Genomic DNA, 25,352 nt, shown 5'->3' on the forward strand with positions numbered 1-25,352 from the left:
CCAGCTAGCATGAGTTTTGGTTCCCTGAGCCAGGCCACAGGCTGAGAAAGCAATGGTTAGAAGAGCTCCCCCAAGCTCACCTTCACTCATCCCATAGCCTGGAGATAGTAGAGAAATGGGTGAACCTTTCTCAGTTTCAGGACATTTCTTTGGTTTCAAAAAATAAGAAAGAATTGAACCCTGCTGGGTTCAATGCTAAGCTCATAGTCACCCAGACTTCAAGGGAATCTCAGGGCCAGGCTACAGTAGAGAGGCTCTGAGTTCATGGGGAGAACTCCTTTCTTAGAAGCTGGTAGCTATGGTGGGAAGAATTCAAGGCCTTGGCACTTGCTTACCTAGCCATGGTAGATTCAGGCTGATCTGCAGAAAATGCTTTCATTCTGGGTTAATTTTCCCTCTCCAACTTCCTTCTTCTTGCCTCATTAGTTAAAAAGATAAAAACAATCACAACATAAAAATAAATAAAATCAAAAGGCCATTAAAATATAACAATAAGAACCCCTTGCTCACAATAATGAAACCTATATCCAGAAACCAGATTTAGTCGAGCTATTAATGGCCCATAGTGTGTAGCCCTGGAGTAGGCACCTGTGCAACTCCTAGCAATGAAAAGACAAGGTGAAACAAGAGGTGATAGGTCCAAAGTCTTAGGACAGGAGTCAGGCCAAACTAGCCAGGGCTGAGAGTAGGCCTCTTCTCTTTCAACTAGCTGCTGGGGAAGGTGGGATGGAGCTGATTTGTTTAAGACTGGCTCCTTCCCGAGGGGGACCCGGGGATACCCAATCTTTCATCGCATTCTGTTAAGTGTAATTCCTCCTTCTGTGCTTCCCACTGCAAAGCTTGGGTGAGGTCCTGCTAGGTGAATGCCCTCAAGGGAGCCAGATCTCTTTGGAAGATGGCTGAGCCACAAGCCCTGGAGCAGAGTGAAGCTGCACAGGCAGTTTCTTTCTGAGCTTTAAGAGGATGATTATGGTGTGGGTGGGTGGTAAGTACTTGATGTCTTTGGTGTCCTAGTACAAAGAACAATGTAGGCACTTTGTTGGTTTTGTGGACAGCAAGTGCTTGCCCTTGAAAACTGTGGGAAGGAGAGCGTGGCTGTATAATCATACCTTGTTGCAGCTCCTAAGGGTGGAAACTTGGGACCCCCTCCCTGAGTCTACTAGCTGGCTGGGACCACTGCTAGGGAAAGGGGCAGTGAGAGATGCCCAGGGTAGTGGGCTGGATTTGCTAATTGCTATCTACTTGCTAACAAACTGCTAACGAAGAAGATTGAAAGCACTTCCCACTGTGGCTGGGCAGGGATGCTGTGGCAGACTGCTCCTAGAATTAGAAATTGCTGGGCCCCAGGAGTAGACTCTCCCTGAGACATTTGAGCTGCTCTTCCCCGAGCTTGATCTTCTCCTCCAGCTCTCGCTGTTCAATGATGAGAGCAGATTTCATCTTGACAAAGTGCTGGTAATCTTGGAGCTGGTCCTGAGGCAGGTAGCGGGAGACCATGCCAAACACCAACTTCTCCCGGCGGTCCACGTGCTCCTTCAGCTCCTTGGCATCTGCCAGCTGCCCTGTCAGCTGCTGCTTCTTTTCTATCAGCACCAACTGGGGAAGCAGAGGACCAGTTAAGGGCTATCCCAATTGCCAGGCATGTGCCTAACGGTGCTGCCTATCAGTGCTCCGCCAGGGATGCTGCCACAATACAGCTATCCATTCTGCTAATTGATTAGTACTAGGCTTCCTTTCCTAAAGTCCACCTCCATGCAAAAGCCTTTAATCCCTGTATCAGGAGGAGGATAAACACAACAGCAATCCTGGACAGAGGGATGTGACATCTGTAAGGCTGTCTTTAATCTGGAGACCACCACTGGTTTTGGGGGTGGGAAGGCTGTGAAAAAGCCAGCCTGTCCCTTCCATCTGGTGAACCACCATCACTGTGGCGATGCTTTCTATATGGTGTGTATCTCTGTGTAAGTGGATGTGTGTGAGTGGATGTATCCATGTGTGTATGCACGTGCATATGCACCTTATTGCGGATTCAAAGTTGAATTCAAAACCACTTGTATAGGGAAAGGAATGCAGTTTTGGTTCAGGAATGTAGGCAGGGTGACTCAACCTGTGAAACTGACAGCCTCCCAATCTCAACTACTTGATGAAACCTCCCTCTCCAACTCTAGAGAGAGTGAGGCAAAACTGCTGCTGTTGCTGCTGCCGCTGCTATTACTACTACTGGCAGGTAGCACTGATTCAGTGTTTACCCTGTTTCTAGGCCCTGTTTTAAGTAACTAACATGGATTATCTAATTTAATTCTCACAACCCCATGAGGCAGGTAGGATGTTCACCCCATTTTATAGATGAGGAGATTGAGGGGAGTGAGGTTAAGTGAGTTGCCCACAGTCACACAGCTGATAAGTGGTACAGAGCCAGAATTTCAGGGCACTTACAGGTCAGTGTGTGCACTCTTTTAACACTATGCTTTGCTGCTTCCCATCATAGCCCAACTTGAAAGAGGGAGCCCTGAGAAGAAACAGATGGCATTTCCCTCCATCCACACCCCAGAGACCCCAACTCTACCTTCTCCTGGTTGGCCTCTGAATCAATGCTGTTGAGAGCATTCTCCACCCGGGCCAGTCGTCCAGAGAGTGACAGCAACAGGTTGACCACTTTGTCCAGGTCCCCAATAAACAAACGGTATTTTTCAAACTCATTGGATTTGCAGACGGCTTTTAAGTTGGCCTCCACTTCCTCCCCAAGGGTGGAATTGGCATTGATGTCCTCTAGCAGCCCTCGCTGGGCCTCCCGTAGGACAGAAAGTTTTCTGCCAATGCTTTCAATAAGTTGTATCTAGGGGAGTTAAATAGGAGAAGACAAAGGATGACAATGGGGACCAACAGAAACTGATTTGTGCCTGTCATCTCTGTTTTGGGATCCAACTAACAGATGGTGGGCTCTACCCTAGTCACTGGAAACAAAGAAAACCTGAGCAAGTCGTTAGCAATTCCAGTTTTCTAAGTAGGCACCTTCTCTCCCTGTCTGGTAGGGATCTCCATGTCACCACCAAGCTTCTTGGCATTAGATAAGTGGTATCCATGGGCTAAGCCTCATTTGCCAAATGCAACTTAATAAATACTTGCTGAGGCTTTTTAATAAATAGGAGCTAGATAGAATGCTTTTGAGAGCCTACGTCGGAAAACCATTTGCCTGCAAGTAAATACTTGCCTGTCACTTCATTCATTTTCCTTCAATCCATTTAAGTACCTCTAATGCTCATTACACTGTGCTAGGTCCTTGCCCCTGCAGCTTGGCTATTGAGGCCTTCTGGATAAGAATGTGAGTTCTGGAGTCACAATGACTGAGTCTGATGACTTCTAGCTCTGCTACTTCCTAGATGTGGGACCTTGGGTGACTTGCCATTATTAAGCTTCACTTTATTTTTATTTTTTATTTATTTATATTTTTGAGACAGTGTCTCACTCTGTCACCTGGGCTAGAGTGCCATGGCATCAGCCTAGCTCACAGCAACCTCAAACTCCTGGGCTCAAGCGATCCTACTGCCTCAGCCTCCAAGTAGCTGGGACTACAGGCATGCGCCACCATGCCCGGCTAATTTTTTTCAATTTTTAGTAGAGATGGGGGTCTCTCTCTTGCTCAGGCTGGTCTCGAACTCCTGACCTCAAGTGATCCTCCTGCCTCGGCCTCCCAGAGTGCTAGGATTACAGGGGAGCAAGCTTCACTTTCTCTATCCGTAGAATGGGGGTAATTGCAGTACCCACTGCACTGACTGCAAGGAGTCAATGAGAAATGCATGCAAAGAGCTTGGTCCAGAGTAAGTGCTCCATAAAAGCTAGGCTGCTGTTATGATCACTCAGTCTGACCCCACTCTGCCATTCTAACGTCACTCCTCAGAGCCTTCCGGTATTAGCTCCTCACTCTCCTCCGTGTTCACCACACTCATTCTTGTGTTCCTAAGCAGCTTATGCAGTTCCACCTGCTCTTTGTCTCTTTCTTCACTTTGGCTGTTCCCATTCTTTGTTCACGGCTCAGCTCTGCTCCTATCCTTGCTACAGGAAGCCCTCCTCTGTAAGTCTTCTCTCAATGATCTCTTTCTTTTCTGAGCTCTCAAGTTTTTTAGAATTAGAACCCTAGAGAGTAATTTGAAGTTCTTCATTTTCTATCCCATGTATGTGAGTCTGATCCCTCGCCTACTATTGACGGTAAACTTCTCAATGGAGGTACTGCCTGTGTCTTCTGATTTGTCTCCCTAATGGGTATAACTAGTTCTGGGACTGCACTCACAGGAAGGCTGTGTGGTAGAGTTTTGGAGTCAGAGACACCTGGGTTCCAATTTTACCTCCTCTAAACCGTGTGACTTTGGGCAAGATACCTAATTTCACTAAGACTTCTGTTTTTTTCATCTGTAAAGTGGAGAACTCCCCCATCCCCCACAAGCCAGGGTTGTTGTGATGGTTAAAGGAAATCACAGAAGTATAAAACTTAGTATTATGCCTGGCACTGAAGTGCTCAATGTATGTTTACTAATTCTATTATTATTATTATTTGTACAAGGCACTCTAAACTAGTGAATACTTGTCTAGCTGCAAGGTTCTGACAAGAAAGGACTTGTCCCAGGCTACGCACAGCCTTTGCAGCCAGTACTGCATTGTGGTTAAGACCATGGACTCCAGTGCCAGACTAGCTGGGCTTTACCCCATCTCTGCCACAAAGTAGTGGTATGTGACCTTGAGGAAATTACTCAACTTCTCTGTGCCTCAATTTCCACATCCAAAAAATAGGATAACAATAGTACCTACCTCATAGAATTGTTATGACAATTAAATGAATTAATACATGTTACATGTTTAGAATAGTATCTTGTACATAGGAAATATGCACTGAAGTCCATGCTCTTAACCACAATGCAATACTGGCTGCAAAGGCTGTGCACAGCCTGGGACAAGTCCTTTCTTGTCAGAACCTTGCAGCTAGACAAGTATTCACTAGTTCAGAGTGCCTTGTAGAAATAATATAGTAATAATAGCATTAGTAAACATGCATTGAGCACTTAAGTGCCAGGCATAATACTGAACTCAGTGCTTGTTTTATTATTATTCCAGCCCAGGAATTCTGGGACCATAGGCTTATAGTGTTCCAGAATGTGTTCTTCTTTAGTAGTTTATTAAGAGATGCCCAAGGTGACCAAGACTAAGAGAGCCTCCTCTGGGTTCTGGGACCTGTTGCCATATTTTAGAACTGTTCAAAAGTCAGGAGATCACCATGACCTTAGTCTGAAGCATAATAGGTTTTCATCTAGGGAAAATTCCAAAATCCACTGGGAACTGGGGATGATCAGTGATGTGAATGAGGCAACACAATTAGATGCCAAGAGGCTGCCACTTATATTCTCAGCCTCTGCTCTCCCAAACAAAACTCAGTGCTAGGGGAAAAGGGATGGCTGGGGGCCAAATGACTCACTTGGAAAATCACCTACCCACCCTGGCTTCCAGGCTCCGGGGATGGATAGAAGGATAAAAATGGAGAGAGCCCTTTGTTTCTTGGCACCTGGGCTCTATAACTTGAACTTCAACCCTAGGGAAAGTATAACAGATAGAGCTGTGGAATCATCACAGACCCAGCCAGAGCTGAGTTTATTCTGTGATATTGCAAATTGGTGACCTTCCTCACCTTTATTCCTCAGAGACAAAAACTGTCCTAGCCCACCCACATTTACTTCAAATCACTCTCTGCTGTCCTGTGCTTTGCCATTTCTGATCATCTCTCTCTTATCCTGGTCAGACTTCTATTAGGTTTGCTCCTGTAGAGGCCAGGCCCTGAGTAGGCTAGGAGCAGCCCTGCCATGCTCGGGGAACATGGAATCCATGGAAGCAGACATCTAGATCAATAAAACTTTAACACCACCATGCTTCCAATTCTTCCTCTGACATTTTGCTTTAGATGGGAAATCGGAGAGATGGCTCTTACAAATGGCCCCGTGCTTTCCTACAGGTCATGTCCTGAGAAAGAAATATGGGCAGAAGAGCGATTTACATTGAGTTCAGATGTCCACAAACTGGTAAATTGAGCCTTGAGGTTGTCATGGAAACCTTATTTGCTTATGAAATAAAATGGGTAAGTGCAGGGAAGGCAAAGTGATTCCAGGAATTTGATTAGAAAAACCAAGCTAGTGGTACTTAGAGGAAGAAAGGGAGGCTTTAGGACAACAACAACATCATCATCTCCATTTATCTGTTTTGTATTTTTAAGAGATAATTGACTATCTTTGCAAATAAATACTAAATTTTGCCAGCCTATAATTTCTCCTGATTTTCCTTAGTCAGTCTGTTCTCTCTCCCAGGAAGTTGCACAGAGAATAAAAATCAATGACACTAGCATTGGTTAGAAGAGCTCACTGGCAAAAACTCTGATGTGCCCTAGGCAGTGACTTACTTACAAGGCTGGCTTAATTCAGAGAGACTGCACACGCAGTAAAGTAGAAATTCAGACAGTCTTGACTTCAGGTCCTGGATCTACTATTTTTAGTCTGCAACTCCTGGACAAAGTAGTCCCCTCAACAGGTGAAAAAGGGATATACTAATATCTACCTTGTAGGCTTGTTCTAAGGACTAGGGAGACAGTGATGATGATGATTGATTGATTGATTTGATCAAAAAGGGACTGGAATTGGATCTGTGAGGAACCCAGAGAGGCTGTTTGATTTCCATACTGAAAATACAGGAATGCAAGATGTTCTAGAGAGTGTTAGAAGGCTGGTAACCCTCCAGACACACTCAAGCTAAATGCTGAAAATCATACATAGTGCATATCAAAGAACATCACCTTTTTTTGAGCCAGTTCATGGTCAACTTCTTCCTCTCCCAGGCCAATCTCTGCCATCTTGGGTTGGTCTTTCAATTTGTTCAGCAGCTCTGCCTTGGCCACAGAAATACTGTAATAAGCTGAGTAAGAGGTAGGGATTCCTGGGGCCCCTGGAGGAGGTGAGAAGTGCTGAAACTCTTGTCTGCAGAAACAAAGAATGACCATTTGAGCACCTCTGCTGAGAGGCTGCTGACCTTTCTGCTTCTTAATTACTCCATCTGAAAGATGGGACCCTGCTTCACCAAGGAGTTGTAAAAAAAATATAGATCAGGAGGCACTGTTCAAATGTAAACAGGCCACATGAAGACTATCTAGAAGTTAATTAAAGGCAAATTTTAAGAACCTAGAAGTCTATTTCTATGCCCCCGACTTCAGCAGCTAGGGGGACTTCTTTAGAGATAATTTGGTTTGGTCATTAACACACTATTAAAATTCAGAAAAACTGGCAAGCCCCCAAAGTTCTGGGCTTCTGATCATCAGTGATTCCCTTTGGTTCATGGCCCCAGTATATGGATCCCAAAAGAGGGGCTAGGTGGCAGGAAAGTATTAATATCTGAGACCTTAGCTATTGGTCCTCCAAGCCTGTTGGCCTCCATCAGACCCGTCCCTGGACCACGCCCACCCCAGCTCTAACTGGTCTGCTTGCTTACAAAGGCACCCTGTGGCTTTCCTGGACACTCTCATCTTTTCTTCTTTCCTGATGCCACTCATGCTTGAAATGGTCCCTCCACTGCAGATCTCCCACAGCAAAGAGGTCACCCATGACCTCAGCAGTGGTCACCATGTTGGAGGCTGGGGTTAGCACCCCTGCCAGGGACTTGTCACGGCCCACCACATCTCTCATGAGCTCTTCTGAGACTGCCTGCTGTAGGGCAGGCCTTCGGCCTGAGAAGGGATAGCATCTCTCCACTTCTGGCATATTCCCAGTGGCCCCAGCCTCCTTCATGGTTGGAGAATGAAATGGGGAAAAGGTGGAACCAGTGGCACCCAGGGGCTTGACAAGTGTAGCAGCAGACCCTGTTGTCTTGGGTTCACTGAAGCCTGCAGGGCTGAGGCATTGCTTCTCAGAACCCCAGCCCATGAAAGAGAGCTTCTCCTCAGGAAAAAAGTAGCTCTGGCTCCATGCTGGCTTGGGTTTGGCCTCTTCTGCCATCAAAGCTTCTGGTCTGGTGTGAGGAAGGAAGTAAAGAGAAACACTACAATGTCAGGTTTCAGTGATGGAAGGGCAAATAATTCCACCCATGGTTTATTTGAGGGGTGGCCCACCCTCACCATATTCTCGTTTCCTCCCAGCCATCCCCCGCCTCCACCTGTCTGCGTCACTACCCCTTTGCTAACCTCTAGCTGTTTGAAAGAAAAAATAGGAAAAACTCATTAGTCATTTTTGCAGCTATTTGCAGCTTTTAGATAAAGGTCAAAAATAATGGTTAAAAGGCTCCACAGCTATTTACTGATTCATGCTATGTTGTCTCCTAATTCATCACACAAAAGAAACTTGGGAACGCCAATATTCCTCATCCTAGATAAATTCATTTTATGATACATGTAGGTTTTCAAGCTTATAACACCGATAAAGGAACAATATTAGCTACCATTACACTATGCTTACTATGTCCCTGAAGCTGTCCTAAGGTAGACACAGACACACGTATGTCTGTAGATATAGAAATGAATGCTCATGACAACCATTTTACAGATAAGGAACATGAGGCACCAAGAAGTACAGTGCCTTTCCCAAGGTCACCAGCCATTAAATGGCAGACCTGTGATTTGCACCTGTGCCATCTAGCCACTATGCTATACTGCCAAAGGGACAACTTGACATCATATAAAACCCTACATGTAAATGATTTTCTGGCGTATATCTATGTTAGCAAAGGATAGAGAATATTCTGGAAGGGATAAGAAGGTATGAGATTAGGGAATTCCTATCTATAAGAAAAATATTTAGGGCACATGTGAAAGTTCAGAGCCAGAAAGTGATGTAAAGAAAAAAAAAGGATATGCTAATTAAAGACTCAGTTCCCCAGCAGACAGAGTCCTGTATTATATTATAACATGTTAGGCACTATGCTCTGGGGCTCCTTCCCTCATCCCTCCATTAACAGGGAAGGGGTTACAGGTGATTTATGAGAATGTAATTAGAATTTGATAGTGAACATCGAAGCAAAAATAAGATTCCTTCCATAGGGAACTGAGGGGAAATGCATAAAATCCACAAAGCAAGCTATACCTATACTTGAATCAGAGTTATTGGACTTAACGAACACTTGATAATTCCATTAACCAGCTTCTATGTGTATCCCAGCATTTTTTTTAACTGAACAGTGCATAGGTTATAGAGGTAATACAGATAAACTTGGATGAAATTAGGATGTCTTTGCCTGCATTTTAGATTCAAAATGTTATACGTATGAAGGCTGTCTGGAAAGTATCCAGCCATGTACTATGAAAAATATATTAACAATGGCTGGATACTTTCCAGATGGCCCTCACATACTTGTCCCTAAAACTATTCTTCTTTGTAAAATCTTAAAACTGCTTCTTTCTGATTAGGGTCCTGTGTTCTTCTAGGGTCTGGAATAGAATCTTTTTCAGGAGTCCAGAGATTCTGAGATGACGTGGCAAGCAGAGTGAGACAGACTACCTGGGTTCTGGCTACCTGTGATCTTGTGATCAAGTTACTTTATCTCCCTGGGCCTCACTTTTCTCATCTAAGAAATGGAGACTAACAGTAACTATTTCATAGGTTTGTTGTGAAAATCGATCAATACATGAAAGTGCTTACAACAATGCTTGTCACATAGTAAGCAGACAAAAAATGTCAGCTATGTTGGGAATGATGCTGTTCCTTAAATATCCATCACTCAAAGAGGCATCTCTAATTGATTTTTGCAGCCACAAGCCAGGGCTGTGTGCAAACAAATGTTTTCTCTCACATCCTATAGCCATTAAAAAAAAAAAAAATCTCTGGAGCAAGTTACAAGATCTCTAGTAATAGTGATATCCTCCTCTTTGGCAAAGATGCCAAGGTGAATGGAGGCACATAAAGTAAGAAGGACCAGGGCCTGTAACTGCTACCTCTGGTCCACATTGCCTTACAGAAGAAAAGAGGGCCTCATGAAAGCCTGGCCTACATGAAGAACAAGACCTGTCTCAGAGAGGCTGCCTAGCATGGGTTTTGGAGTGAGACAGATCTGGCTTTTAATCTTTGCTGTGCAACTCTGAATTAGTCTCTTATTTTGCTAAACTTTAGTTTCCTCACCTGTCAAATGGGGATAATAATGGTCAATAGGGCTCTTGTAGGATTAAATGAAATAATTGATATATAAAGCCTAGCGGTGGCTGGCACATAGTAAATGCTTAATAAATGCTCATTCATTCATTTGTTCTTTTTTCTGAAATATTAGTTTAAGTGCCTACTATGTGCTAGGTCACTTTCCCTTCTCCCTGCTGTGATAGGTAACAATCATAGTGACTTTCCACAAAATGTTTTCTAATAACAATAAGAATGCTCCCTAGCTAGATTGACAGCTTGAGAAGCAACTACATGGGGTCTGATAAGGGATTCTCACAGTGCCCAGGAGCCAGGCCCTGTAAATGCTGTGCTTGAGGCATCTTGGGTGGGAAAACTGCTCAACTAGCTCCATATAGCTGAGTCACAGATTTTCCTATCAATAAAAGACACAATTAACAAGGTACTTTTAACAGCAACAAGTCTCAGGCACATTCCTACTATAAAGGGATTTAAAGAAATCACTTAGAAGACACCTCACTCCTTACCCCTCGCCCCAGCAGAGAGTGGGCTGAGCTCTCCACAGGAGGGGAGGCAGAGCTCAGAGCCAGAACACTGAGCAATGACGGTCCTGAGGCTTTTGCTTTGGTGCAAAAAGGACAACCATGCACTGTGACGCATGCAGATGAGCACTGGCATGGCAGAGTGAGCAGACACTAACAGTCCTGCCGCCAGACCACACCCCTGCTTGGCCTCCCTGCCCAAGCAGCTCACCCTGTCAACTACCAGGTATCGCCCACTGAAGCGAATGCAAAGAGGCGGGAAACAAGGAGAGAGAGAAAGAAGAAGAGAAAAATAATGTCCCTAGCTATAGTAAGGAATCTTCAAAGTATGAAGCATTGAGCCCCAGAAATACCTTTGATGCTGGGGGTAGGGGAGAAGAGTTTAGAAGCCCAGGCTACTTGTCCTAGAGAAGAGGCAGGTTAGGTTGTAAGCTGGCCTCTTGTTCTGGAGAACAAGCAGAAGAAATTGCAGAAAAGGGCCTGAGCCAGATTTTCAGGAAAGGCCTAGTACAGGCAACAAGGGTTTAATGCCTTTGGGATCAGGAGCCAGAAATTGATGCATACCTTAAAGACAAATTAAGAAATAATATAGCATTTTAATAATGATATTTAGGGACAAGAACCTCAATAATTCCCATTTACTGAGCATCTGAAGTGCTAAGCATGGAGCTATGTCTTTTATATAGATTATTTTAACATTCATAACAACCATGTAGAGCAGGTATTATTGTGCCCATTTTCCAGGTAAGAAACCCGAGGCTGGGAGCAGTTTCATTGACCAGCCCAAGGTCACACAGTTGGTAAATGGTGGAGGTGGAATTCAAACTCATGTTGCCTGCCTCATCAGGGACCCAGTATCTCTCATAAGTACTTACTTGGGGGAATCAGTTGCCTCCTGCTCTGATGTCCTCCAAAGCCCACCAGTGCCGTAATAACAAGGGGGCTGAGCCTGCTCAGGTTGAGATCCCAAGTGGCCCCTTATTGGGGGCAGGAAATCACTGGAATGGAGAGCAAAGGACTCTTGCTCTGCTGGCAGGCTTTGTGAACCCTGCCTTGCGCCTTCCAGGTGGCCAAGGCTAAGGGGTTGTGGCTGCTCCAGGACCTCCTCAGGATTGAGGGCACAGGAAGCAGTGGTTTCTGAACTGAAATACTGGGGTGGCAGCTCCTCCTCCTCTTCTCCCTCTTCATCTTCGTCCTCCTCCTCTTCGTCCTCCTCCTCCTCCTCCTCCTCCTCCTCCTGCTGCTGCTGCTGCTGTTGCTGCTTCTGCTGTTGTTGCTTCTGCTGCTGGGCTGCACGGAAGAGCCTGTACTTCTCCCAGTTGGGAGGAGGAGGGCGAGGAGGAGGAAAGGCCTTCTTCCTGGCTCCAAGAGGATCTGGTTGGGTCTCATCCCCTTTGGTAAAGAGCTCCCTCCTATGCTGCCCCCAGGCCCGGGTGCTCTGGGGCTCCAGGCTGATGTGACTCTCTGAGAAGGCACGGCTGCGCAGTGGGTGGGACATGGAGGCAAGGGAGCTCTCCTCCTCATACATTGAGGTTTCCTCTGTCTTTTTCAAGGCTTGTTTGAAGTCTCCAAGGAGATCAAGAGAAGAAATTGCTCGGTAGCTTGACAAGTCTGGTGCTGGGTTCTCAAGGCAAGGATGGAAGGGGGTTGTCCATGAAAAGCTAGCCTTGGAATGAGCCATTTCCCTGCAAAACAGCAGATGAGGACTGAGTAAAACAGTTGCAGAGGTGCCCATATTTTGGATGATATAATTTATATAAAATTTAAAATAGCCATAAAACAATGTAATATGTGTAGTATTAATAAATGTAATAATAATGATAGCTAATACTTACTAAGCACATACCAAATACCAAGCACTGTTTGAAGTGCTTTCCATGTCATAACTTATTTGATTCTCACAATAACCCTAGGAGGTAGCCAGTATTATTGTCCTGATTTTATAGCTGGGGAAATTGAGGCATAGATAGGGTAAGTAACTTGCCTGAAGTCATAAAGCTAAGTCATAGAGCTAGGATTTGAACTTGAACAGCCTAGCTCCAAAGTCTGGATACGCACATACCACTCATGTCTGTTTATAGCACTCAGAGTGGATGTGCTGTGTTCTCAGGCTTATAAGCCTGATTCTCCTGCCTCATCTGTTGTTTTTATTTGTTTTGTTTTTCACTATGAAAAATTTCAAATATTTAGAAATGTACAGAGATTGCCATAATAAATACCCATGTTCCCACCTACCACCAGACTTACTACATTTGAATAATTTGGCATTTATGCTTTGTTAATTTTTTTTAAGAAATAAGAAATAATACCCTTTTTATCACTCTCCACTTCCATTCCCCTACTGCCTCTCTAGATGCAACCTATATCATGAATTGATATGTATACATTCTGTCTATGATCTTAAACTTGTAACAAGAAGCACCAAGTAGGCTACTGACAAATATCTGCTATTTTGGATTTAAGATACCTCCTAATGCAATTGCAATTGGAATTCTCAATAGGAATATTTTAACTACAGAATTTTTTCAAAATTAGCTTTTTTTTGGAAAAAATTAGGATATAATATTAATGAGTATTCTGCTACAGAAGAAATGAGGAGCTGGTAAGTAAGGGATTAAGCATATTATAAAACAATTGCAATTAAATCAGAGTGTTATTGATTAACAGAACAAAATATAAAGTCCTGAAGCAAACCAGACTATCTATAAAAACATCATATATGTAATCTTCTAAAACAAGGGATAAAGAAAGATTATTTAATACATCTTCTTGAGATAACTCCAGAGGCGGTGCTTTTTAAAGCTACATCATATATTATATGCCAAAATAAATTTTAGATCAAGAGTTATGGATATGTGTGTATATATAATTTTAATATATTATATATTATGTGCATATATATAGTATACATATAAAAAACTATCAGAAAATTTAAAAGACTATCACTTGTGAGGTGAAATGATATTCTTATTTTTTTCAATAAAATAGGAAAAAAATCTTCAAGGAGCAGAAGTCCAGGTTTATTTGAATATATATAAAAAGTCAAACTTCTATAAAATAAGGAATGACCAAAGTTAAAAGACATCTCTTTAGCCTCAGAGATATAAAGAGTTAAGCCCTCAAAGCCACAATATCTGGTTTCCTGCTGTAGCCTGTGAACAATCAGCATCATGCTAAGTCCTGCCCAGGGACAGGAAATTCCAGGGGTTCCATTAAATCATCAGACAGAATATCCATTCAGTAGGCATGATGAAGACTAGGAATGTTTCCTTAGAAAATAATAATACACATAATGGTAGCCAAGTTCATACAGAATGGAAAACAAAATATCCCTCATCTCCAGCCCCCATCCTGGGCTAGCTCATCACTCATATGGATCAGAAATTCATATCCAGACATACCCCACTGTTTTCTCCTTTGGGTCTTAGCATATCTATAGAGCCTTAAGATCATAACAATCCCTTGTGCGCAAACTTTTTCACCTGACATTGTCCCCTTATGAAAGAAAACAAAAACAAAAAAGATGATGGACGAGTGGAAAGTAAAAGAATGATAAATGTGTACCAGGCAGAGACCTTTCCTGACTGCCTTATCTAAAATAGAGACTACTTATCTTGAATTATCCTTATCCTACTTTGTTCTTTCTCACAGCATTCATCTCCACCTGATAGTATATCACATACCTATTTTCACTTGTTTATTTTCTATTCTACTGTCCAAAGAAAATGTAAGCTCCATGAGGGCAGGGATCTTGTCTTATTTCATCTTGTCTCTAGTGCCTGGCACACAATAGGTGGTCAATAAATATTTGTTTAATAAATTAATTGATGTCAAAATTAAAAGAACAAGAATTATGATACTCATATCATAAAAATGTTGAATAAAAGACAAAAAGCAATAAACAAGACAAAGCAGGGCACTATAATGCTAACGACCAGAACACATGATTAAGGTGTAACTACCCTGAATTTTTATGCATCAAAAAACAGCATCGAAATTCATAAAACAAAATCTATAGGAAATGCAAAAGGTAGAAAAAAGCAGAAACAAAATGTGACACTGTTTCAGCTGATGACAGAGTGTGACAGTCAAAAACTAAGATAATGGAAAATTTAAACTTCGTACACTAAAAATAGACTATACTTTTTTTCCAAAGGTCCATTAAGTATTTTTTAATTGACTACATACTATGCCATAAAGTGGAAGTAGCACAGACCACGTTCTCCAATCAAAATACAGTAACACTAGAAATTAATAACAAAAATGAAAATGCAAAATCTCTAGTATGTAGAAAATAAACGGGAAAAAACCCTTCACTTTAGCCAAAGAGGAAATCTAATCTGAAATTGTAGAATACCTAGAAAATAACAATGGAAATATCAGAAGGTAGGGGATATGGTTGACTAAAGCAGTAGTCAAGAGAAAATGTGTAGCCTTAAATATTTATATTAATACATAAGAATAAATTAAAACACATGAATTAAGCATTCAATAAAAGAAGTTAAGAAAAAAATTATAAAAATAAAACCAAATTAAGCAGAAAGACAATAAAACTAATGCCATAAATTAATATACTAGGAAGCTAATGATAGAACTAATAATTAATTCCAAAGACAATTCTTCAAAAGAAAATATAAAACAATAAAACAGATAAGCCACTTGCTAATCTAATTAAAAAACACCCAAACACACAAAATTAGAACTGGAGAAATAATCACAGTTACAGAATAAATGAAAAGAATGAGAAAATGTTTTGCTCTACTCTATAAAAACAAATTTGAATCTTAGAATGACTTTCTGCATAAACAAAAATTAACCAAAATTGATTGCAGAAGAATGAGAATATCTAAACCCACCAGTTACCATAGAAAAAAAAATTTATAAATTTAACCAAAAAAATAGCACAATCACATAGTCTTGTGTTAATTTTAATAATCTTCAAGGAACAGATAAAAATAAAGTTACTTATACTTTCTAGACTCTGGAATCTAGACAACAGAAAGAGAAGAAAAGATTCCTGTATAACATTGATACCAAAACCCAATAACTAGAACATACATAAAGGAAAACTAGAGATCGAGCTCATCTAAGAATATTTATGCAAAAATCTTAAATAAAATACTAGCAAAGAGCATTCAGGAGGATGTTAAAAATGTAATACACCATGAACAAGTGTGGTGCATCCCAGAAATGTAAGATTGGTTCAGTATTAGAAAACCTACTGATATCTTTAACATCAGTGAATCAAAAGATATGTTATATAATCATTGTTATATGCTATATATGTTATATGCTCCCTAATGCTAAAATATATTTGATAAGAATTCAGCATCCTTTCCAAATTAAAAAAACTAACAGAAAAAGATGTCTTATTTTCACAACACCATCATTATCATCATATCCTTTTTATTAAAGTTTTTTTTATTTTTAATTTTTTGATTTCTATAGTCTTTTTTTATTTCAGCATATTATGGGGGTACAAACGTTTAGGTAATGTATATTGCCCTTGCCCCACCCCCGAGTCAGAGCTTCAAGCATGTCCATCCCCCAGATGGTGCGCATGGCATTCACTATGTATGTATATACTCATTCCCTCCCTGCCTCCCATCTGCCCGACACCCAATGAATATTATTCCTATATGTGCACTTAGGTGTTGATCAGTGAAACCAATTTGATGGTGAGTATATGTGGTGCTTATTTTTCCATTCTTGGGATACTTCACTTAGTAGAATGGGTTCCAGCTCTATCCAGGATAATACAAGAGGTGCTATATCACCATTGTTTCTTATAGCTGAGTAGTACTCCATGGTATACATATACCACATTTTATTAATCCACTCATGTATTGATGGGCACTTGGGTTGTTTCCACATCTTTGCAATTGTCATCTGCACTCAAATGTTTATAGCAGCACAATTCACAATTGCAAAGATGTAAAAATTTTTTAAAATTTCAAAATAGTTTTTGTTAATAAATACACTGTATAATGCTGAATTTAGGGCTGTCAGTGTGCCTGCCACCAGGGTGGTGCTCATTGTACCCAATAGGTAAGTTTTTATCCCTCACTCCCCACCCTCCTCCCTTCTTAGTTTCCAGTGTCCATTATGTCTTTTCTTTGTGCCCATGTGCACCCATTGTTTAGCTCCCACTTATTACTGAGAACATGTGGTGTTTGTTTTTTTCATTCCTGAGACACTTCACTTAGGATAATGGTCTCCAGTTCCATCCAAGTTGCAGCAAAAGACATTATTATTATTATTTCATTCCTTTTTGTGCTCAGTAGTACTCTGTGGTATATACAACAGCTATCTGGAAAGTATCCAGACATAATTTTCATAATTTTTCATATTACATGACTGGATACTTTCTGGACAGCCCTGTATATACCATATTTTCTTTATCCACTCATGTATTTATGGGCACTTAGGTTGATTCCACATCATTGCAGTTGTGAATTGAGCAGGTGTCTTTTTGGTAAAATGATTTCTTTTCCTTTGGGTAGATGCCCAGTCGTGGGATTGTTGGATCAAATGGTAGGTCTACTTTTAACTCTTTGAGGAATCTCCATACTATTTTCCACAGAGGTTGTGCTAATTTTCAGTCCCACCAACAGGGTATAAACATACCTTTTTCTCTGCATCTACACCGGCATCTGTTGTTTTTTGACTTTTTAATAATGGTCATTCTGACAGGGGTAAAATAGTATCTCACTGTCGTTTTAATTTGCATTTCCTTGATGATTAATGATAGTGAACATTTTTTTTCATATGTCTGTTAGTCATTTGTCTGTCTTCTTTTTTTAATGAATCACATACATGTTTTATTACTTCATAGTCTTATATATGATGATACATAAAGGCTAAAATATCTTCATTCTTATCACATTCTTATACATAGCTTGTGGCATTACCTAGCATTTATCTACTATGTTCTCTTTACCCTCATGTTGCTGTGGTTCCCAGCAAGATGACAGGCCCTGTGTACCTTCTGCAGCCCCCACGTCTGGGATCCAGCCTTTTGAAAAAATTCTGTTCATGCCTTTTGCCCACTTTTGATGGGATTGTTTTTTTCTTGCTGTTTTATTTGAGTTCTTTGTAGATTCTGGAAATTAGTTCTTTGTCAGAAGTATAGTTTGGTATTATTTTCTCTCATTCTGAAGGTTGCTTCTTTACTCTGTTAATTATTTCCTTTGCTGTGCAAAAGCTTTTTAATTTAATTAAGTCCCATTTATTTATTTTTGTTGTTGCTGTATTTGCCTTTGGGGTCTTAAGACATAAATTTTTGCCTGGGCCTAAGTCCAGAAGAGTTTGTTCTACATTTTCTTCTAGAATTTTTAACATCATACATTTTTTTAAAGCCAAAAGCCAAAATTGTGCTTAATGGCAAAACACGAGAGGCATTACCATTAAAATTAAGAACAAAGCAAAGGTGCCGACTTTCCCCACTAATATTTAATATTGTTCTGAAAGTACTAGATAGTGCTATTTAACAAGATAAAGATATAAGCATTGGAAGGGGAAAATCTTATTATGTATAGATGGTATCATTACTTATCTTGAAAATTAAACAAATGTAAATCCAAACAATAATAAAACTTTTTAAAATAAAAACTGAAAGAATTGATGAGGGTGGAAGGAAACAGGTGATATCATACAGTTCTGGTGGGAGTGGAAATTAGTATAACCCCTATGGAGGGAATTTGGAAGGAAAAGAAGGTAAAATGTGTATATCCATTGACCCAGCAATTCAACTTCCAGGGATTTATCCTACAGACACATTCCAACATGAATACAGACAGATGTCCATAAGGATATTCACTGTAGCTTTGTGTGTAATCACAAAAGACTGGAAGCAACCTAAATGCCTTTCAATGGGGCTGGTTAAATGAAACAGGGAATATCTAAATATGGAATACTATATAGCTGTTAAAGGTATTGCAGTATATGTAATGAAAACAACACTGGAATAAAAAGCAGATGTAGAATATTAAAAAATGAGTGTAATATGTTCTCATTTTTGTAAAAAGGAGTGTGTATACATGCACACGTGTTAATTTTCTGGAAAGATACACAAGAAACTGCTATTACTGTTCTCTTCTGAGAAATTATACTGATGGTTTGAGGTAAGATTCTCTTACAGTGTGTGTGTGCGCATCTGTGTGCACATATACTAAACACATTTATTACTTTTTTAACTAATATTAAGTAACACTTAAAGATGACAGAGAAATAAAGCATAAATCCTATTATGTTATACATTTCCCAGCTTGAAGCCTACATTATTCATAAAACATAGACCTCTTACTGTGATTTATGAGGCTCCTTAAGATTCTGCCATCCCACACCTCCCACACTTTTGGCCTTTATATACTCTGTTCCCTGTGAAACACTCTCTTTTTCTCCCTCTTCATCTGACTTCCTCCTCAGATTTCCACTTAGATACCATTTTCCCGAGGAAGACTTCCCTGATCCCCCCGAGTATGGGGTAGGAGCCCAGACTCTGCCCTTACAGCACCCACTAATTTTCCTAATGCCGTGCTGCTTATTTGTCTGCTCCTTCCACATGGCCATCTTGAGGGCAAAGGCCATGTCATGTTCACCACTGTGTCACCAGTACCCAGCACAGTGCCTGGCATAGGGTGGGTGCTCAGTAGATACTGCTTTAGTGTGGATAAATGCAGGTTTGTGTGGCTACGGCAAAGGAGAAAAGTTAGATTTCTCTCACTCGTACCTCAGGGCCCAGGTTGCCAGGCCAGGGCAACCATGAGTGGCAGATAAAGCAGCCGGCAGCTGTTCAACTGCTCCAGAATCTGACTGGAGTTTGTCGGGGGAGGAGGGAGCTGGGATTTATATTGAGGCTGTGTTTGCATAGCAAGTATGCTTTCTTTTTCTCTTTCTTTCTTTCTTTCTTTCTTTCTTTCTTTCTTTCTTTCTTTCTTTCTTTCTTTCTTTCTTTTTTTACCTACATTGCATATTTCTTTGGGGTGGTGTGAGTTAATAGAAATTATTCATTTTACTCAACCGGATCCTAACTCTATTACTGGGCTGATGTACTCTATGGTACTCAAAGAGCGCTGCTCTTCTTCAAAAGAGCTGCATGGAGCTTCTCTGCTTCGATCAAGGCTTTTGTCAGAGCCTTCCTTAGCTACGCATCTCAAAAGATAAGGTCCTTGTCCCAAGTAGGTGCTTCCACAAAATATCACTTCCTACTTGAACACTGAGCCTGGGCCAATGCCCTTCAGCCTTGCCCAGCTATTTTTCAGTATTTGGTGCCCAAAGCCTAGGGATTGATGGGTTCCTGATAATCACCTTGCGATCTTTGTGGTTCCCTTTTTCTTCATTCTGGGGGAGGTCTGGGTTTGTAGACAAATAAGGTCATATTTCTATTCTAGTGGGCGCTAACTACTCTTCTCTCCTTCCTCAAGCTGGGTCCCAACCACCCACTTTTTTTTGCCAGGTCATTTATTTTTCAGTCTAGGGCAGTGGTCTTCACAGAGCTTCATTTATACTTATTTTTTCTTCACTATTTCTTGCATTCAAAACATAAATATTAGGACATTAGTATACATAAGAAGCTTATGAATGAACTACCAGCATATGTCAAGGGTACCAGGTCAAAAAATTCTTCCCAAGAAGGGTGTACAATCAACTTTTACTGGACTCCACTGGTCTGGGACAGCAGTTCACAATCAAAGTGGGTCCTAATCAGAATGACCTTGGGAGGTTGTTTAAAATGCAAATTCATGGGCCCCACCTCTAATTGGGATTTTATACCTCTGTGGTAGGCTCCAGGAATCTGTATTTTAAACAATTCACCCAAGAGATTCTAACACAAGTGGTTCAGGGACCATATTATGGAAACAAAGGTCTAGAGTGTAAGGGGTGGGAGGGCTGTGGTTTGGGGCCAGAGTTATTTATTCCAGTTAGGTTGGTTTCCAAACTATATATCCTGTCCCTCACCCCTCACCACACACAATCGGTTGCCCATTCCTACCTCCTATCCCTGCCTCTTTTCTCCTTCCCCATCTTCATCTCCAATCTAGATCTTCTGAAATACAGCAGTATCTCCAAAGGCCCCAGTTGGGCCAATGTCTTGCAGCTGTGGTGAGGAGAGCCCTGCTCCATGACAGCAATCAAATTTACCACTCTTGCTTTTTTCCCTAACCAGGGCAAAGGAAAGGCAACAGAGCAAAGCAGAAATAATACAGTGTCAGTTCCAGTAAAATTTAAAAACCTGGCTTCATATCTATTAATAAAAAAGCTTCATGACCTTGAGCAAGATATTTAACTTATCTCAGTTTCATTAAAATACCTATCTTAGAAAACAGTCATGAGGATTAACTATATAAAAAGGACTTAGACATGATGCTGGGTGCATGGAAAGATGTGCAATAAATGACAGTACTATCTTTACTGTTAGAGTGAAGTCCCTTACTCAGGGTCACTGTATGTGGTTGTGCAAATTGTACAGTGAGCAACCTTTGCCGTTGTATGCTTCAGCCCTGCTCCTCGTTCCCATGAAGGGAGTTGGACTATGCTGCTCCCTGGTTAGTGTTCGAACCTACTCCATAGCCAAGAAACCAGGAGACCTTGGGTCCGAGCTCAGGCAAATGGCTGCCTAGCCAGAAGGCCTAAGCTTACCAAGGATCTTTAGGATCTTAACCCTGGACTCATTCACTCACTTTTCTTGTGTACTAAAAAGGGAGAGAGAATAACAGCCAGTTTAGGCTTAAGAGCAGTGCGAAGATCAAAAGGACTGGATATTCAAAGGTGTCTGGTTTAGTAACTAACTACTTAGGTCAGCCTTACAGAATTGAGTCCTTGGTAGTAAACTCTAGAATCAGCTGGAAGAAAAGAACATGCCCTTCTAGGGACATCTGGTGCCTCAACTCATGGCACTGTGACCCCATCTGGAGGCACTGGGCTCTAACAAGGCAACCTGGAAATTGCTATTCTCTGCATCAGCCCTTGTTTTAAAAGCACTGCTCTCGCACTTGCTTGCCCGGTGTTGGGCCAGCCTGAGCCTTGTACAGTCACTTGCATTGGGCGGGGGGGGGGGGGGGGGGGGGGGCGGCGGGTAGAAGGCGGCAGGGCTTCAGAAAGGGGAAGTACTACCCTCAATGGGATCAGCTGGGCCAATGTGTGTACGAGTCATTCCTTCAAGAGCATCTCAATGGATATTACACTGTGCAAGATGACCACATCAAAGGGGAGCAAAACTGACACTTCCCTGCCTTCTTGGCTCCAACAATTGCAGCAGAATAGTGAAGGGAAGGCTTCCATTGAAGTGTGTCAGGCTCAAGCCAAGGATATCAGCCTCCAGACGTCTTATTTTCAAGGGCTCAGGTCTCCTAAAAGCACAGAAATCTACAACTTCGCTTTGAGACCAAGTAAGGATTCTTTCCCTAGGTGCAGGGCAAGGAGCTTCATTAAGGAAAGGGAACTACGGTTTCTTGCTTCTTACTAAGTGCCGGGCACTGTGTCAGGCACTTCCACGTGTGCATTTCAACTAATCTTCACAACAACCTGTTGAAGTAGGTACCATTATTGCCAGTTTGCAGATGAGGATCTTGAGGCCTCGAAAGGGTAAATCATTTTCCCAGCTAGCAAGAAGCAGCAGTGTCCAGACTGGAACCTGCCTTGTCTCGCTTGGAGGAAGAATCCCACTGGAGCAAGGACTCCTGGGGTGGAGAAAAAGGGACTTGTACTGCATTCTTCCCCAGGTGTCCATGAAGACTCTAGCTCCTCACTGAAGAATGGGGAGGAAGCATGAAAGCTGACTATGAGAAAGGACTCCTTGCTCGTTGACACCAGCAAGGAGACTGTAGCTCTAAAACAAAAGCAAGCTGCTTGCAGAGGCCTGGGCTGTTCTTCTCTTTTCCTCTTGGCACAGCTTGCCTTTTCTTCTGATGAACAGATTTTCCTTTTTGGTTAAAGTATTTTTTTCTGCCTAATAGTAATCAAAAATGAAAACCAATATTTGCAGAGACTGAAAAATCTCCTCTTGCCTCTTCTTTGGCCCTTTTGAAGTTTTCTTGTTTGAAAATTTTATTTTTAAACTTACCACAATAGCTTGACATTCCAGGATCTCAGTAGCAACAGTGCACAGGTCCAGCCCCTCTCGCCTTTCCCTTCCCTCAGCAGCCAAAAGATAAGACTGCTCCAAGAGAAACAGCCACTCCCAGGCTATTGCTGAAGGAAATGTTTGCAAGATCCAGGAAGTGAGACACAAGGAGGCAACACAGGGAGGGGAAAAGGACCCAGAGAGCTTGTTGCTGCCACCCCTCTTTGTCCCCGGGTCCACAGAACTTCAAGTAAGGAAGGATTCGCAGGGCAACAACAAATGCAAGTGGCAGGATTCGCCCTGAGCCTTCTCCAGTCCCCAGGAGGCTGAGGCAAAGTGTCCTTAGAAGAGATCAGAGCAGTCTTTGCTTTGTTGGGGATGTCCAGGGTGAAGCTTAGCTTCCTCTCTCCAATGACTCCAATCTCTATTTGTTGTCAAGGTATACACACACATGCAGCAACCATGGTAGAGAGGAAATATGCTTCTTTGTGAATAGTGGCACTGAAATGCAAAATATCTACAAGCTCCTGCCAATGATGGAAACGGAAAGAAATGGAAAGGTTTTAAGCAAGTGATGGCTCTGAAGCAAAGAATGAAATGTTTATTGGTAGGGGGTGGGTGAGGGGTATGATGTTGTAGTGGTGGTGACAAATTTGGAGATTCACAAAGGTCTGGTGATGTAACCCCTCAGAAATGTCAAAGTTCTCATGGATTTAGATAAGCAGAAGTGCTGGTTGATGGAGAATTCTAGCAAACCCAATTCTAGGTAGCAGTGAGAGCAAGTATGTCTGATAAGTGACATTGTCTGTCACTGGCATGGGGATTGTTTAAAGCCCTTCATCTTTAACTTCTCAGGACTAAATCAAACCAATGGGGTCTGCCTCTCCTTCAGATTTTCTTTTTTATTATAAATTCCAGCAAATTGCCATGTACCCAAAGAACATCATGTACATTCAAGTCCAGCTATTTACATTTTACCAGATTCCTTCCTGAATTTCCTTTTCGTATGGCTATCAGATTCAACATGTGTCTTAGGATTTAGCCTTTATAAAATTAATATTACAAATACCCATTTCTGTGCAAGACCCAATATCTGTATACCTGTCACTCTTAGTGCCTATTCTATTTTATTTTATCATGATGACAGATTGGCAAACTTCTTCCATGATTATAAATAGCACTACTACGAACATCTTTAAATTTTTTTTTCCCATTTTAGGTTATTTCCTTGGGGCTATGCTGGGTCAAAGAATACAAACAGTTTTGTAACTCTTGTCATATATTTCTAGATTGCTCTCTAGGAAGACTAAACCAATTTATATTGCTCCCGAAACATATACTATTTCCTTATAGCCTTGCCAAGACAGGGTTTTATAATTTCTATTTATCATTTCTATTAATTGTTGATAGTTTAAAAAGCAGGTTGTGATACCCTAAAGTTGCTTTTATTTGTACTTTTTTAATTGCTAGAGGTTGTACTTTTCCATGTAATCATTTTACTGTCATTACTTCCTCACGTGTAAAGTAAATTGCCTCTTCATTTTCCTTGTCCACCTATGAAGCCAAATCTGAAAGCTGACCTTCTATATCAGTATCCATTCTTTATATTTTTTGGACAGGCAACTGTTATCAGTGATGCTGATCCCAGACATTTTCCTCATTCTGTCGCTTAGCTTTTTATTACATTTTGTTGTACAAAGGGTTTTTTTTCCCAACTTTTATATGTTTGAGCCCATCCATCTTGTCTCTGATGATATGCTCGATTTAGCAGACACAGATTTATCTTCCATCCACCGCTGGAATAAATATGCTATCCCACTGGTCCACTTTCTAGACAGTATGTGCTATGGATTTAAGCACAGTATATGCTATAGATTGAAGTTAATTATTGTTCATATGGATATCTAAAATTCCCAGCATTTATTAAAGAAAGAGTGATTGCCTTCCCCAGTTCAGGGTTGCTCTAGTATGTTCTATATTGTTAAAATAGCTTGAATCTGTTTTTAGAATACTCTTTTTTTTTTTTTTTGACTAAAAGGCATTTTATTTTATTTTTTTTTTTTTAGTTTTTTTTTAAATTTCAGCTTATTATGGGGGTACAAAAGTTCAGGTTATATATATTGCCCATGCCCCCTCATCCCCCCGAGTCTGAGCTTCAAGCGTGTCCATTCCCTAGACAGTGCGCATCGCACTCATCATGTAGGTATGCACCCATCCCCTCCCCCCACTCCCATCCCCCCCAGTCAGAACTTCAAGCATGTCCATTCCCCAGGCAGTGCGCATCGCACTCATCAAGTAGGTATACACCCATCCCTTCCCCCCAGCTCCCACCACTGTCCGATACCCAATTGGTGTTATTCCCAAATGTGCACTTAGGTGATGATCAGGGAAACCAGTTTGCTGGTGAGTACATGTGGTGCTTATTTTCCCATTCTTGGGATACTTCACTTAATAGAATGGGTTCTAACTCTCTCCAGGAGAACCAAAGAGATTCCATATCACCGCTATTTCTTATAGCTGAGTAATATTCCATGGTATAAATATGCCACATTTTGCTAATCCATTCATGAATTGATGGGCATTTGGGTTGTTTCCACATCTTTGCAATTGTGAATTGTGCTGCTA

General features: G+C 41.4%; 1 protein-coding gene across 1 annotated transcript in view; it reads right to left on the reverse strand.

Annotated features, from left to right (window-relative positions):
- Window positions 1–1,326: 1,326 nt before the first annotated feature.
- Window positions 1,327–25,352, reverse strand: part of SHROOM4 (shroom family member 4) — a 190,414-nt gene continuing 166,388 nt past the window's right edge. The window contains exons 6-9 of the mRNA XM_069463905.1: window positions 11,539–12,348; window positions 6,827–7,007; window positions 2,567–2,836; window positions 1,327–1,596 (exon numbers count right to left, since the gene is read on the reverse strand). Of these exons, the coding sequence (XP_069320006.1) occupies window positions 1,327–1,596; window positions 2,567–2,836; window positions 6,827–7,007; window positions 11,539–12,348 (1,531 nt within the window). The remainder of the gene's footprint in view (window positions 1,597–2,566; window positions 2,837–6,826; window positions 7,008–11,538; window positions 12,349–25,352) is intronic.

This window comes from Eulemur rufifrons, chromosome 30 (assembly GCF_041146395.1).
Source record: "Eulemur rufifrons isolate Redbay chromosome 30, OSU_ERuf_1, whole genome shotgun sequence".
NCBI lineage: Eukaryota > Metazoa > Chordata > Mammalia > Primates > Lemuridae > Eulemur > Eulemur rufifrons.